Source organism: Augochlora pura, chromosome 9 (genome assembly GCF_028453695.1).
Source record: "Augochlora pura isolate Apur16 chromosome 9, APUR_v2.2.1, whole genome shotgun sequence".
In the NCBI taxonomy this organism is placed as follows: Eukaryota; Metazoa; Arthropoda; class Insecta; order Hymenoptera; family Halictidae; genus Augochlora; species Augochlora pura.
This window is the reverse complement of record NC_135780.1, coordinates 10,472,545-10,485,123: the sequence shown is the minus strand read 5'-3', so window position 1 is coordinate 10,485,123 and position 12,579 is coordinate 10,472,545. Positions and strand designations below refer to the sequence as shown.

The following is a 12,579-nucleotide window of genomic DNA, read 5'->3' as shown; positions in this document are numbered from 1 at the left end:
TCAGTAGAATTATAGTTGTGTCAGTAGGATTATAGTTGTGTCAGTAGAATTATAGTTGTGTCAGTAGTTGGTCACATTTATGAACAGTTTCATTTGCGTCTCAGAATGTAGTCGACGCGAGTTATGTAGTCTTATGTATAAAAAAAGTTTTGTATTATATAATTTCATATTATATAAAATGCTGACAAGATAAGTGAAGTTAATTGTAAAGTTGCTACACGTTAACTTGACTCTAATTTATCTTAGCAATGATTTGCTCAGTAAGCAACGATCATGTTAGTTGGCAATAACTTATTTGTTGAGCGCACCTTGTTGCTCGCAATCAGTAAAGTTCGACTTATGCCACTGTGATTCTTACTCACTGAATTAAAGGTTAATATATAAGGGTTAATATACAGTGTGTTCGCAGAGACTGTGATGAAACTTGTAGCATGCTTTACTGAGACAAAATAGGTGAAAGATATTTATATAAATTAGTATAATAAAAAATTATATCAAATTATATAGTAATTGATTTATTGAAAACGCAAAACCGATTATCAAGTCTTACGGGATAATTTTATAAAATATTTTCGTTGAATTGACGTATGAAAGCTTAAAGTAAAACGTAAAGGGAATCATTTATTAGTTTAACATTTAATGCAGTTTATAATTTAGTCAATCGACATCTTCGTCATAATTACAAACCTTTTCAATTCAGCATAAGCATTGAAAGTTTACGTTGGTTTATAAAAATTCGACAGAAACGGATAATCAATCACGGAAATGTACTCAAAATGCGTTTACTATATATACGGATATAATATTTGAAAGAGTTCGATGATCACCAATTCGATGAATAAAATTCTCGCAATGGAATTTTTATTTAGCAGTTAAATGTTGGAAAACATTTAACTGATAAATCGTAAATAGCCTTATCAGCTTATATCTAGATTCTGTAGATAAAAATGTCAATGTTTCATTTTCGATGCATTAAAGTATTCGAATGAAGAGAGAACTTGCTATTTTATTTAAATATCTTACAATTTTATTTTGCATAAAAATCGAAAGTTTACTTACATCTTTTTAACAAAGCCAAAGAATTTTCTCTATTCAATATATAATTTTCGACCATGAATTAACATGAATTTTCTTCATACATTGAATCATGACCTAACCATGATTAGGCACATAACTATGGTCTCAATCATTCTAATGAGTAGAGCAAAACAGTAAAGCAAAAACGATTAGAGATTTCAGTTCCGGATTTGATCGAAAACATTTCGTCAGGAACGGAGATTTGTTTCGCCAAGTTTCTGTCTTTCGCAGCAGAGACAACGTGTTAATCCACGATTCTTACATTGTTCCGCCGCGGTGTTTCAAAAGTAACCAACACACACACACGCGCGTACACGTACGAAAGAATATAATAGACTGGGAAGTACGGATCAGCGCGTGGAGATAAATCTCTATCACGCAGCCGCGAAATCCGAATCGAAGCCGTGGCCAATAATTCCTGCTTTCTCGCGTTCCCACCGGCCTCCGTCGCTCGCGATATTCGCCTCTAATGAATTCTCTGTCGCCGATTTCACGGCCGCGCGGACACGCCGACGCGAGTTCCGCTCGCGGAACGCTCGCACAGCAAATCGTCGTGGTAAAATCGATCGAACGTATTCTAACAACTCGGAAGCGTCCGAACGAGGACGAGCGCCGCGACGCCGAGATCTCGTTGCGAGACGGCGTCACGAAAAAATTAATTATATCAGTTAAAATCGATAGGTGAAATCGTCCAGCGTAGACTAGCGCGTTTTTCGGCGCGGACCCGCTCCGAGGTGCCACGGCCCCCGTTTAACCGACGATTTGTACCTGTATGCGTGACTGACGCGTGACTAACCATTCGCGTGTCACGTCATTTCTCTTGGCGAGAAAGCGGAGCTTCCCATTGAGAGAGAGAGAGGCCGCCGATTACAAATTAATTGAGAGTGAAACGCGAACGCGCGGCGTACGCTTTGGAAACGATGTCGACCGGGCTGGAGGCGCTAATCATGAATAATGAATGCCCGCTACGCTGCGCGAGCGAAACGCTTAGGAAACGCTCCGACCGCGCGGCGACTTCGGCCAACAATCTCTCTCTCTCTCTCTCTCTCTCTCCCTCTCTCTCTCCCTCTCTTTATCCAACCCCCGCGCGTCCGCCATTTTCCAGGCAACACCTTCGAACCACTGCGACTCGCAGAAGGTTAACTCGACGGCGGGCGTTAACTTTGTGCAACGGCTCTCTCGCGATCTCTTCCCGGTTGCCGGCGGAAAGACATCTCGATCGTGAAACACACTTTTCCGGGCACTTCCCTCGGGAAAGGAGAGAAATTGTTATTACCTCGCTAGCTGCGTCTCGAAAGGCTCTTTGAGGCGGCCCCGTCGCGGCGAGCCGCCGCTTTTATTCAACGTCCGAGATCTCGCCCGTAGACGTTCGTGAATCAACGATGGAGAAATGTGATGTAATGTTGCTCGATTCGATGCTCGATAGTGCGTTTTCAGAGAAAAGATTGTGCGTTTTCAGAGAAAAGATTGTGCGTTTTCAGAGAAAAGACTGTGCGTTCGATTTTGCTATAGGTAGTGTAGGTGAGACAAAATATTGTTTCTTCGCGACGAGTGTGCTTGGCAAAAATAGTGAACTTGTTAGGGAGGATTTATACTTTGATATTTATTAATTACTTCTTATTATTTATTAATTAAACAGGCGAAATAATTTTTAGATTATAGGATGTAATGTGTACAGTGATTGCAATTTAGATTACAGGATATAACGTATACAGTGATTATAACTTAGATTATAGAATATAATGTATACAGTCGTTACAACTTAACCCTTTGCACTCGAAACAATTTTAACCGTAAATTTAGAATAAATTCTCTGGCTTAGAGTATTTTTATTTTGTACAACAATGTGCAGTTTTATGCATATGAAATTTATTCTTGTGATAGTTTCACTATTTAACATTGTTTCTAAATAGAAACTTTGATGAGAAGGTATAAAAATGATCTGGGAACGTTACGTAACAATTTTAGTGGTGTCTCAGAGTCACCACTCGAGTGCGAAGGATTAAATTGTAGAATATAATGTATACAGTGATTTAATTTGGAGATATGTAGTGTAAGTTGTATTGGAAGATTTGGGAGTCGACGTGATTAGATTATAGGATATAATGTATACAGTGATTACTATTTAGATCACAGAATATAATGTATACAGTGATTACAATTTAGATCACAGAATATAATGTATACAGTGATTATAACTTGGATTACAAAATATAAAGTATAGAGTGATTATAACTTGGATTACAAAATATAAAGTATACAGTGATTATAACTTGGATTACATCATATAAAGTATACAGTGATTATAACTTGGATTGCAGCATATAACGTATACAGTGATTTAATTCAAACATATGTAGTGTAAGTTGTATTGGAAGATTTAAGAGATTTAAGTTCTTTATTAAATTGTATATTTTACTAAAGTGTAGTGTTTAAAGAAAATCATACATTCATCTCTTTTATCATTTTTGTCGGATTAAATCCCTCTGCTCTTGTACACAACGATACTTGATTCTTCTCATATTACTTATATTATTATTAATACTTATATCATTACTATATTATTCCTACAATTCTTTTCACGTATTTCCATTTGTGTACTCGCTATTATTTTATATTGTACAGCAACGTATTCATCCTGTTAAAGAATAAATATTATAATTATAATTATTATAAAGAAAATGAAACATATAAAGTACAATTACAGTGACCAACACACTTTTGTAACAGCTAATTGCTTGACTACGTTGCTTAACAAGTTGATCCACAAATGTTACAAATTAAATAAGAAATTAATAAATTATTTTAGAAACCTTAAGAAGATCCTCGACTTCCTTCTCTCAGCCGAAGCAACTTGCGAAACGAAAATTCGCAACGAAGCGAACGAATCGAAGATTCGCTCGTCTGCACTTTAGACAACACACCTGTCCGCGGTATAGTCGCGCGGTTTTATTTCCGCGGTTCCGTCGATCGCGACCGATACGTCCGGTCGGTATTGTCCGGGTGTCGCGACCAGTTTCTGGATTCGCCTAACCGCGAACGGCCGCCTATATTTGGACCGGGTCGCGCGCGCGTCTGGAACCGGCGAGCGATGCAAGCGGGGTCCGCATTCGGCGACGTAAATTCATCGTCCAACCGCGACGGAATCGTGTCTCTGGAGAGCGGCTCCCTCTCTCTCTCTCTCTCTCACTCGATATATCCCATTAGGTTCATTAACCGCGGGTGGCGGAATCGCGCGCTCGCGAGTGAGAGAGAGAGAGAGAGAGAGACCCCCGCGCAGCTACAAATCGGGGGGCCTCGCCTTTTATACGCCGTTACCACTGGTCGCCCCCGTCCGACGATGGTTTCTTGCGGTTTCTTGCCGGCCGCGCCGCGGTTCCGCGTGTCCGCGGGATTTCACGGCAATTACGTCCGATGACTTTCTTCGAATTAATCGGCGCGGACCGTTTACGGAAAGTGGAACAATAGGGAAGCGACAATGCGCTTCGGGTCTCCGGCGATCGGTTCCTCGTAACGGAGATTGATCGTTCCCGGTGAGATCGGCGCGCTTACGATCGGTCGATCGAATGGCCCCGGCCCCGTCGCGCGCCGCGGAGAGAAAAGAAAATCGTCGTGGAATGCCGTACCAGAAGGCACGCCGGACGAGGCGGATGACAACCGCGGACACGTCGCTGACAATCGCGATGGTCCATGGGAGCTTGGCCGGATACCTTCCGCGAAGGGACGTCGGAAAAGCGAAGTTATTTAGCTGGCACTTTCGTCGCAAGTGTATCGTAACTTAATCTGTTGAGAATTTTCATAAATTTGTTGAGAATCGTGGAATGATTTTTGTGGACGCAGTTCGCTATTTTATACCAAGCAATTTTGCCTGGGTAACGCAGTACTGATGTATCTTTAAATTTATAAAACAAAAACATTGATCACCATACACCACTATGGAGAATTATTGAGATATTAAAAAATCCATATTCGCACAGATTTATATCTTTAAATGTATAAGATGAAAGCATTAATCGCCATACATCACTGTGAAGAATGATTGAGATATTAAAATATTTATATCACAATTAAAATAATTACAAATTTTATAATTACGTTTATTTATATTCGTCTTATTTTATTTCTTTGAAGACACATTATTCTAAAATTCTGAAATACTGTTCATAAACGTGTAACTCGTAATGTCTGTAATTATAAATATTTATAACATAATCGCAGAAGTGAAATTCTTAGATGAACATACCCCTTCGAAACAATTCTCATGTATAAATTGTAAAAATAAAGTGACGACACCTTTAACAGAATTTAATGAAAAGTGGAGCAGGTTCGCATTGAACTACCATCTCTTTGAATAAAATTTGCAGCTTGTAGTGTTTAATTAAAATCGCGAGATTCTTTCGAGCTAACATACTTTCTTACACCCCGGTTTAACCCTTTAGACATCGTCTGTAACAAAGACAATTTATAGACTTTATAAACAGAAAGAATAAACTGTAAAATAATCTTCGCTTGATTATATTTGGACGAATATTAACAAAGTTATGGTAGCTCAAACTCTGATTGCTTTTAAGCCTTCGCAGTCGGAGCTCCATTTTAACTGGAAATACAAGAAACTTGTCAGACTTATATTATACCATTTTATATAGTATACCATTTTATATGAGCCATTTTATATAATCCATTTTTATATAAGTTTCCACTTTCTACACATTACAGAATTGAATTTCGTGACTCGTGCAACAGTTAACATCTCCTAACAATTTTCTAAACATAAACAAATTTGTTAATAATTATTTTGAGACATGACATGTTTATTCCCAGCCTTAGAATCGTCGCTCGACCGAAAAGGGTTAAAACAACAGCGTCGACCTTTCCAAATCGATGTGCGTTGACACTTTTCAATTCCGAAAGAACCACTATGTTCCATGACTTTTATGGTTTCAACCATACCAAGCAATTGTCCGTTGCAACGAACTAGAAGGAGAACAGTTTCCGTAAAAACTATCCGCGGACTTATCAATCAGCGCCGGCAGCAATCCTTTCCAGATTACGAGCCGGGAAGAGGATCCGGAATAGGAGATCGCAAGACGACAGCAACAACCCCCGCGACCCGTTCTCAGGGGTTGCCACGTCGAGGAGGAGGACTCCTCGGGTGCAAGACTTCGCGTCATATCGATCAGAGAGACTTTCGAAACAGCCTAGGTACGGCTGAAACAGCGATATTAACGAAGAAGAAGACGAGCACTAGGTCTATCTCCTCTCCGTTCCTCCCACCTGCGACGGTGCGCGGCGTCGGTGTGTTTCGTGTCGGCGTCTGTGTGGGTTTCACCTCTCTCTCTCACTCTCTCTATCTCTTTCTCTCTCTATCTCTTTCTCTTTCTCTCTCTATCTGTTTTTCTCTTTCTCTCTCTATCTGTCTCTCTCTCTCTCTCTCTCCCGCCGCTGGTCCCGTCCTCCCCTCCCCCTCCCCCCCTCTGGCGCGCGGCGCGTTCGTGTGTCTTTCTCTGGCCAGCTGGAGGGGAAAACGAAGGTACAGTAACCCCAGATCCCGAAGCAGCAACCTCTCTGCTAGGCGCGGCCTTCTGACGCCCGCTCGATAGAAGCCCTACCGGTTCCAGCCAATGGAGGTACCGGGCGAAGATAAAGCCGTCGCCCCATTGGTCGACGTGCTATTCAGACTGACACCGGTGCTGATGGGAAACGGCGAAGGAGAGGAGCACACGAGATGGAACTGGTCCCACCAGCATCCGCGGGCCTGGGGCATCCCTCTGCCGAGAATGGGAGTCATCTGGTGGATGCCGCTCGAGGCTGTTTTCGACCGGAAGGAGACCGAAGGGGAACACACGGGGACGCGGGATTCTTTGCTGATTTTTTTCGGCGACGCGATTTTCGGTGACCTTCGCCGGACGAGTTTCGAAAATCGTGCCGCTTTGGGGAAGAGGCTGTCCTATGGGGGGTGGGCGTATCGGAGTTTCGCGGAGGGTTGTTCACCCCTTTGCGATGAGATTCTTGTCAAATGGGTAGCTGTGTATATTGATTTGAAATTAATTTTGTAATGTTAGCAATAATGATTAGGTGTTACAATAACGTTCTGACATTATAGCAACGTTAGTGAATATTTTAAGGGTTGTTCACCCCTTTGCGATGAGATTCTTGTCAAATGGGTAGCTGTATATGTTATATATTAATTTGAAATTAATTTTGTAATGTTAGCAATAATAATTAGGTGTTACAATAACGTTGTGACGTTATAGCAATGTTATTGAAAATTTTAAGGGTTGTTCACCCCTTTGCGATGAGATTCTTGTCATAAATCGGTAGCTGTGTATTTTATATATTAATCTGAAATTAATTTTGTAATGTTAGTAATGTTAATTAGGTGTTATAATAACGTTATGATATTGTAGCAACGTTATTAAATATTTTAACAATGTTATGGCAACGTGATTAATCATTATAACGTTATTAAACATTATAACAACGTTATAGCTACGTTATTAAATATTATAACGTTACTAAAATATTATAGTCACGTTAACATGTATTAACGTAACACTATTATATCATATAAATGTTATTAGACATTATTTATTAATACCTGGTGTATTATTGCGTGAAGGGGTTAGTAATAATTCACAAAATCTCTGTCATCTCTAAACATTTAATATTCTTCGAACCGCAGGATCTAAAAATTTTTTCGCACTCGAGCCAAGTGTACTCTTATCTCATTTCAATCATCAATGATCTCTTGATTACGAATGCCGATATGACTGTATTTTGTACTATAGTAAGGTCATATTTAATAGCAGCTTAAGCTCAATTTAAACAGTAATTCAACAAGATTGCAGTTCCGAAAATTCACACGAATTCTAGAAAGTATAAAATTAAAATTAAATTGTCTACTATATTTCACAATTGTGTATAATAGATCGCATTTCGGATAGAAATTGACGTGCGCTGTAATCGTTAAATCTAGTAAAGGATTTTATTAATGTAACACCGCGGCTGGTAAGAACGATTGCGTCAAGATTCGTTGCGAAATCACAGCCGTTCAAAACCGCTCGGCTCTCGTTCATCGGAACACGATCAAAATTCGTCCGTCATCGAGCACGCGGTTCCTCGGAATCGCAGATCCCGACTTCCTGTTCTTGCGTCACCGGCGTTTCCTGAATCTCGCAACTTGGCAAGGAGTCAAGCTAAATCGGATGCGCGCTCCGAAGTTCGCGCGCCGCTAATGCACCACACGGAATTTTAATGTTCGCCGACTCGCGCGCGATGCTTTGAGGGTTGCTATGCGGGTTGCTATGCTTCTGAAGCGGCGTCTTCCGCGGGATCGTCTCCTCAAACGCATTGTAAATCGAGCTGGATGCTATTTCGCGGGATATTCTCGAGACTGAATTACAAGAGCGCCGAGGACGCGTCCACAGCGACTCGTCGCCAAGGTTGTAACGAGCCGGGAAGAATCGAGACGAATCGCGTCGCCGCGCGGTTTTTCGGTGGATTTTTCATCGGCGGTTGAAAGAGCGGATCGGCGCCGGTTCTCGCGCGACGGCGGATCGGGAAAGCGGTAACGGATCCACGGTCGGCCTCGGGCATGGAGGCCGCGAGGATGCGCCTCGGCTCGGCCCGATTGCATTATGTAAAATACGGCGCGCCGCTCGCTAGGTTATCTGCCGGTGTAAGAGTAAATAAGTGCAAAGATATAACGGTTAATTTCCGTGTTAACCGCGTTTTATCGCGACGTCTATCCGCAGCCAGCCGCCCAAGCAGCAGGATGCCGGGCTCTCGCGCAGTGTGAATCTGCCGCGGCCGCCTCTTCCCCACGTGTGTCCGCGCGCGCGTTGCGTTCCCTCGGCGCGTACACACACACACACAGGCACGCTCGCGCGTACCTCCTCGCCTATATAAATGTATACGTATATATGTGTGGAGACCTCACCGAGCCGCGCACGCACACCTGTCCGCGCGTCCGACCGTGCCCGTGGTCCCTCTTCTTTGATCACGGAACGTGTGTTCCACGCGGTCTCGCGTGTTACTGTGCGTCTCCGCGTTGCTCGAGCTTGCATCCGAGGCGGTCGCGACGAGGACGCGCTTACACGGCCCGCGCCAAGGTGAAACGGAGACGGGAGAACCGGCGGAACAACCGGGACAGCCGGCGAGGCAACCGGCGGGCAGAGGGGGACGCGAGAGGTGCGTGCACGCGCGCGCGCGAGCGAGCGAGCGAGCGAGCGCCTGCATCAAGTATATTTATGTGCGGCACCGTCACGTGGGTAAGGATCGTAGATTGCGGCCGGGACACACCGGTGTTGGTGAATGAGGCTGACGTGGATAAATGGTGCGTTTCCCCGCGGGAGACGTATACCCGGTGATCTTCCGGGCCCTGGTCTCGGTACAACGGCCGATCGCCGGCCACGGGAACTTCAGGAAGCGAGAGAGACCTGGACGATCCCCCCGCAGCCGACGATCGCTACCACGGTCCGCTCCACTCCGCTCCGCTCGCTCGCTAGCTCGACGACAGCCGCGAGCCGCCTAGCCGCGCTTCGAATTGGTAATAATTGGAGGAGAGCTGATGAGGGCCGGGGGAGCCATGGGAAAATTCTCTTGCACCGGTCTAGAGGCCGGTCGAGGGTTCGTTCGGTCCTCGCGGTCAGTCGAGCATCGCCGTTGCGGAATCATCCTACCATTCGATTATAGAGCTGTGGAACGCTCTTTCCGTGGAATATTTTGTAGAAGGTTCAACCCCTTTTTCATGATCGTTTTCCTAATTCTAGGTGTTTATTCCATTGATCTCGTATTATATAATATTATTGTCTTGTTTTCTTCGTTTCTGATTATTTAAATATTTTTATCGCCTATTCCGCATTTCCTTTCTTTTTCTTGGTATTAGATTTTGTCTCTTCTCTTTTCTTCTTTTAATTGTTTTTGACACATTATATCTATATTATATATACCTGTGCGATATATTGTCGTATGTACCATTGTATTAGGGATGTCTAATAAGACACGTGATAAGAAGACGATGTATTAACGATGATGAATAAATTATAAGAAGACAATGGCAAAGAAGGAATGACGTTAACGATGATAAGTGATGTATAAAAAATAACGGTGATAATAATAGCAGTAATAATAACAGAAATATATATTGGAGTAGTATAATAACCGTAACAATAATAGCAGTATAATAACGAAACAATAATAGCAGTAATAATAATAACAGCAATAGTAATAAGAGTAATAACAATAGGAGTAATGATGATAACAGCAATGGAAGAAAGAGTACTACTAATAACGGTAATAAAAAGTGGAGGAATAATAATAGCAGTAATGAAAACTGAGAGTAATAATAATAACAGTAATAACAGCGATAATAATAATAAAAATAAACCTAATTAAAACTGACCTAGTAGAGTAGAGTGTAACAAGTACAGTAACACACTTTCTCGTGTCAGATTCAAACTGTTTTAAAGAAACAATTTTAAACAACTTTACTAGAAATTTTAACAACGACTTGACACTTCATTGCAAAGTCCTCGCTTTCGATTCGAACAAGAGTGAAATAACTCAGAGATCATCCTGCTGTTTCAACAAGCACAGAAGCGCGAACAGCGGCTTCTCTTGCAACTGCGTTCGTCGCGGGAAAAACTCGTGGAAAAGCCGTCCCTGTTTTCGTCGAACACTTTCCGCGTGCGGCGGCAACAATGCGCGCGACTCTCTCGCCGCGGCCAGAAATATGCGCGTGCACAAATAGCCAAAGGAGCACGGTAGTCCGAGAAAGGTGGGAACGAAAAACCAGAAAGCCCGTCCGGGATCCTCTCCGTCAGCTTGTAATCTCGGTATCGGGGCGGAGATCTCGGCCGGCCGGGGCCCCGTCTTCCAGAAAAATGCTGTCCCATTCAAAATACAGGTTAAAACGTGATAAACGAAATTAAATGATGGAACGTGACAGGCCGGGAACCTGTCCGGAGGCGTCTCGTCCTGTCAGGTTCATTAACTAGCGGACGATTGTTTGTTCCAGCCTGACGTCCCCGTGAAATTTATCGCGTAACCGCGAACGTTCGTCGCCTAATGCGCAATCTTGATCTTCGAGTTAACGTTCTATCTGCGGACTCCGCCGGGAAACCCTTTGGCTCTTTATAAAATTGCTCCGGATTCCCGCGGGCACGGTTCGCTTCAAGATTAAATGACAATTCGGGGTCGGCATTTTGACTGTCTCGAGGTTTTAGAGTTTCTCTGGTTTCTTTCAGTATTCGCATTTTTCTTTCCTTTCAATTTCTTTATTTTTAATCTGTTTTACCTTGTTTCGTTCTCCTTTTTCCTTATTTCATTCTCTTATTGATTTTATTCGCTTTGCATTTTCTTTTCTCGCTAATTTCCTTACCCTTTACTTTCGAAATTACGTTTAAGTTTTACGCATCGCTATTTGAAAGATTTCGCACGTTTAGCTAGTAAATAAATATATATCTATTACCGCGCGATTTTTGCGTCTATTTTGACTGGGTCCAGCATTAATTGTACTTATCCGTCGGAGACACTATACAGATTTACGATATACATATTAACGATGTACGTATTCTATATATTTTCAATACACGTATGCTATATATTTTCAATATATGTATTTGTGGGTAGAGTGGGATGAAATATTATGATTTACTTCTCTTTAGATTATGATAATAATATATTTTAATATAACTAAAAACTGATCTATATAATATCTTCTCAACTCTATTTGCGACTCGCGCTATCTCACTCACAAACCTCGTTGCGGTCTTCTCTACGGCTGGGCACAAAGTGGGCCTTATTCCTACTTCCTTGTGCACATATCACACCATTCATACTAGATGGGACACTCGCATAAAAATTCCAATGATTCGCTCAGTCATAGACCATGCAACCTAGACGCATACATAAAACCAACACTCACAGGATTCTATATATGAGCCGCCCAGTGCACACATCGATTAACTCCACTTTTTGAAAAATCTTAAATTTAAGTGTCAAAGCACTTGGTATAGTCATAACTTTTTACATTTATAATAACTTTCCTGAATAATAAAGATTAACACCATTAAACGGTAAAATTTTTTTTTTTTTGGCTATTCTTTCTTGTTAATTTTATACATTAAATAATATTAATTTTATGCATTAAATTATAGGTTAAATGAAAGCTATATCTGTATTTATTCATTCTACATTATATATGTGAATCTATGTTATAAGAGGGATTTTAAAAATCAATGTACATCATTTCATCGCGTTTCTCGACTTTTTGTTTTATGGAGTTAGTCGATGTGTGCACTGAACGGCTCATATTTTCAATAAATATATTCTACATATTTTCAATAAATATATTCTACATATTTTCAATAAATATATTCTATATATATTTTCAATAAATATATTCTATATATATTTTCAATAAATATATTCTATATATATTTTCAATAAATATATTCTATATATATTTTCAATAAATATATTCTACATATTTTCAATACA

At 41.4% G+C, this 12,579-nt stretch overlaps 1 protein-coding gene across 1 annotated transcript in view; it reads right to left on the bottom strand.

Annotated features, from left to right (window-relative positions):
- LOC144475132 (LIM/homeobox protein Lhx9) overlaps window positions 1-11,916 on the bottom strand; it is a 24,929-nt gene extending 13,013 nt beyond the window's left edge. Inside the window, exon 1 of the mRNA XM_078190712.1 lies at window positions 11,839-11,916. Within this exon, the coding sequence (XP_078046838.1) occupies window positions 11,839-11,916 (78 nt within the window). The remainder of the gene's footprint in view (window positions 1-11,838) is intronic.
- Between the last annotated feature and the right edge of the window lie 663 nt (window positions 11,917-12,579).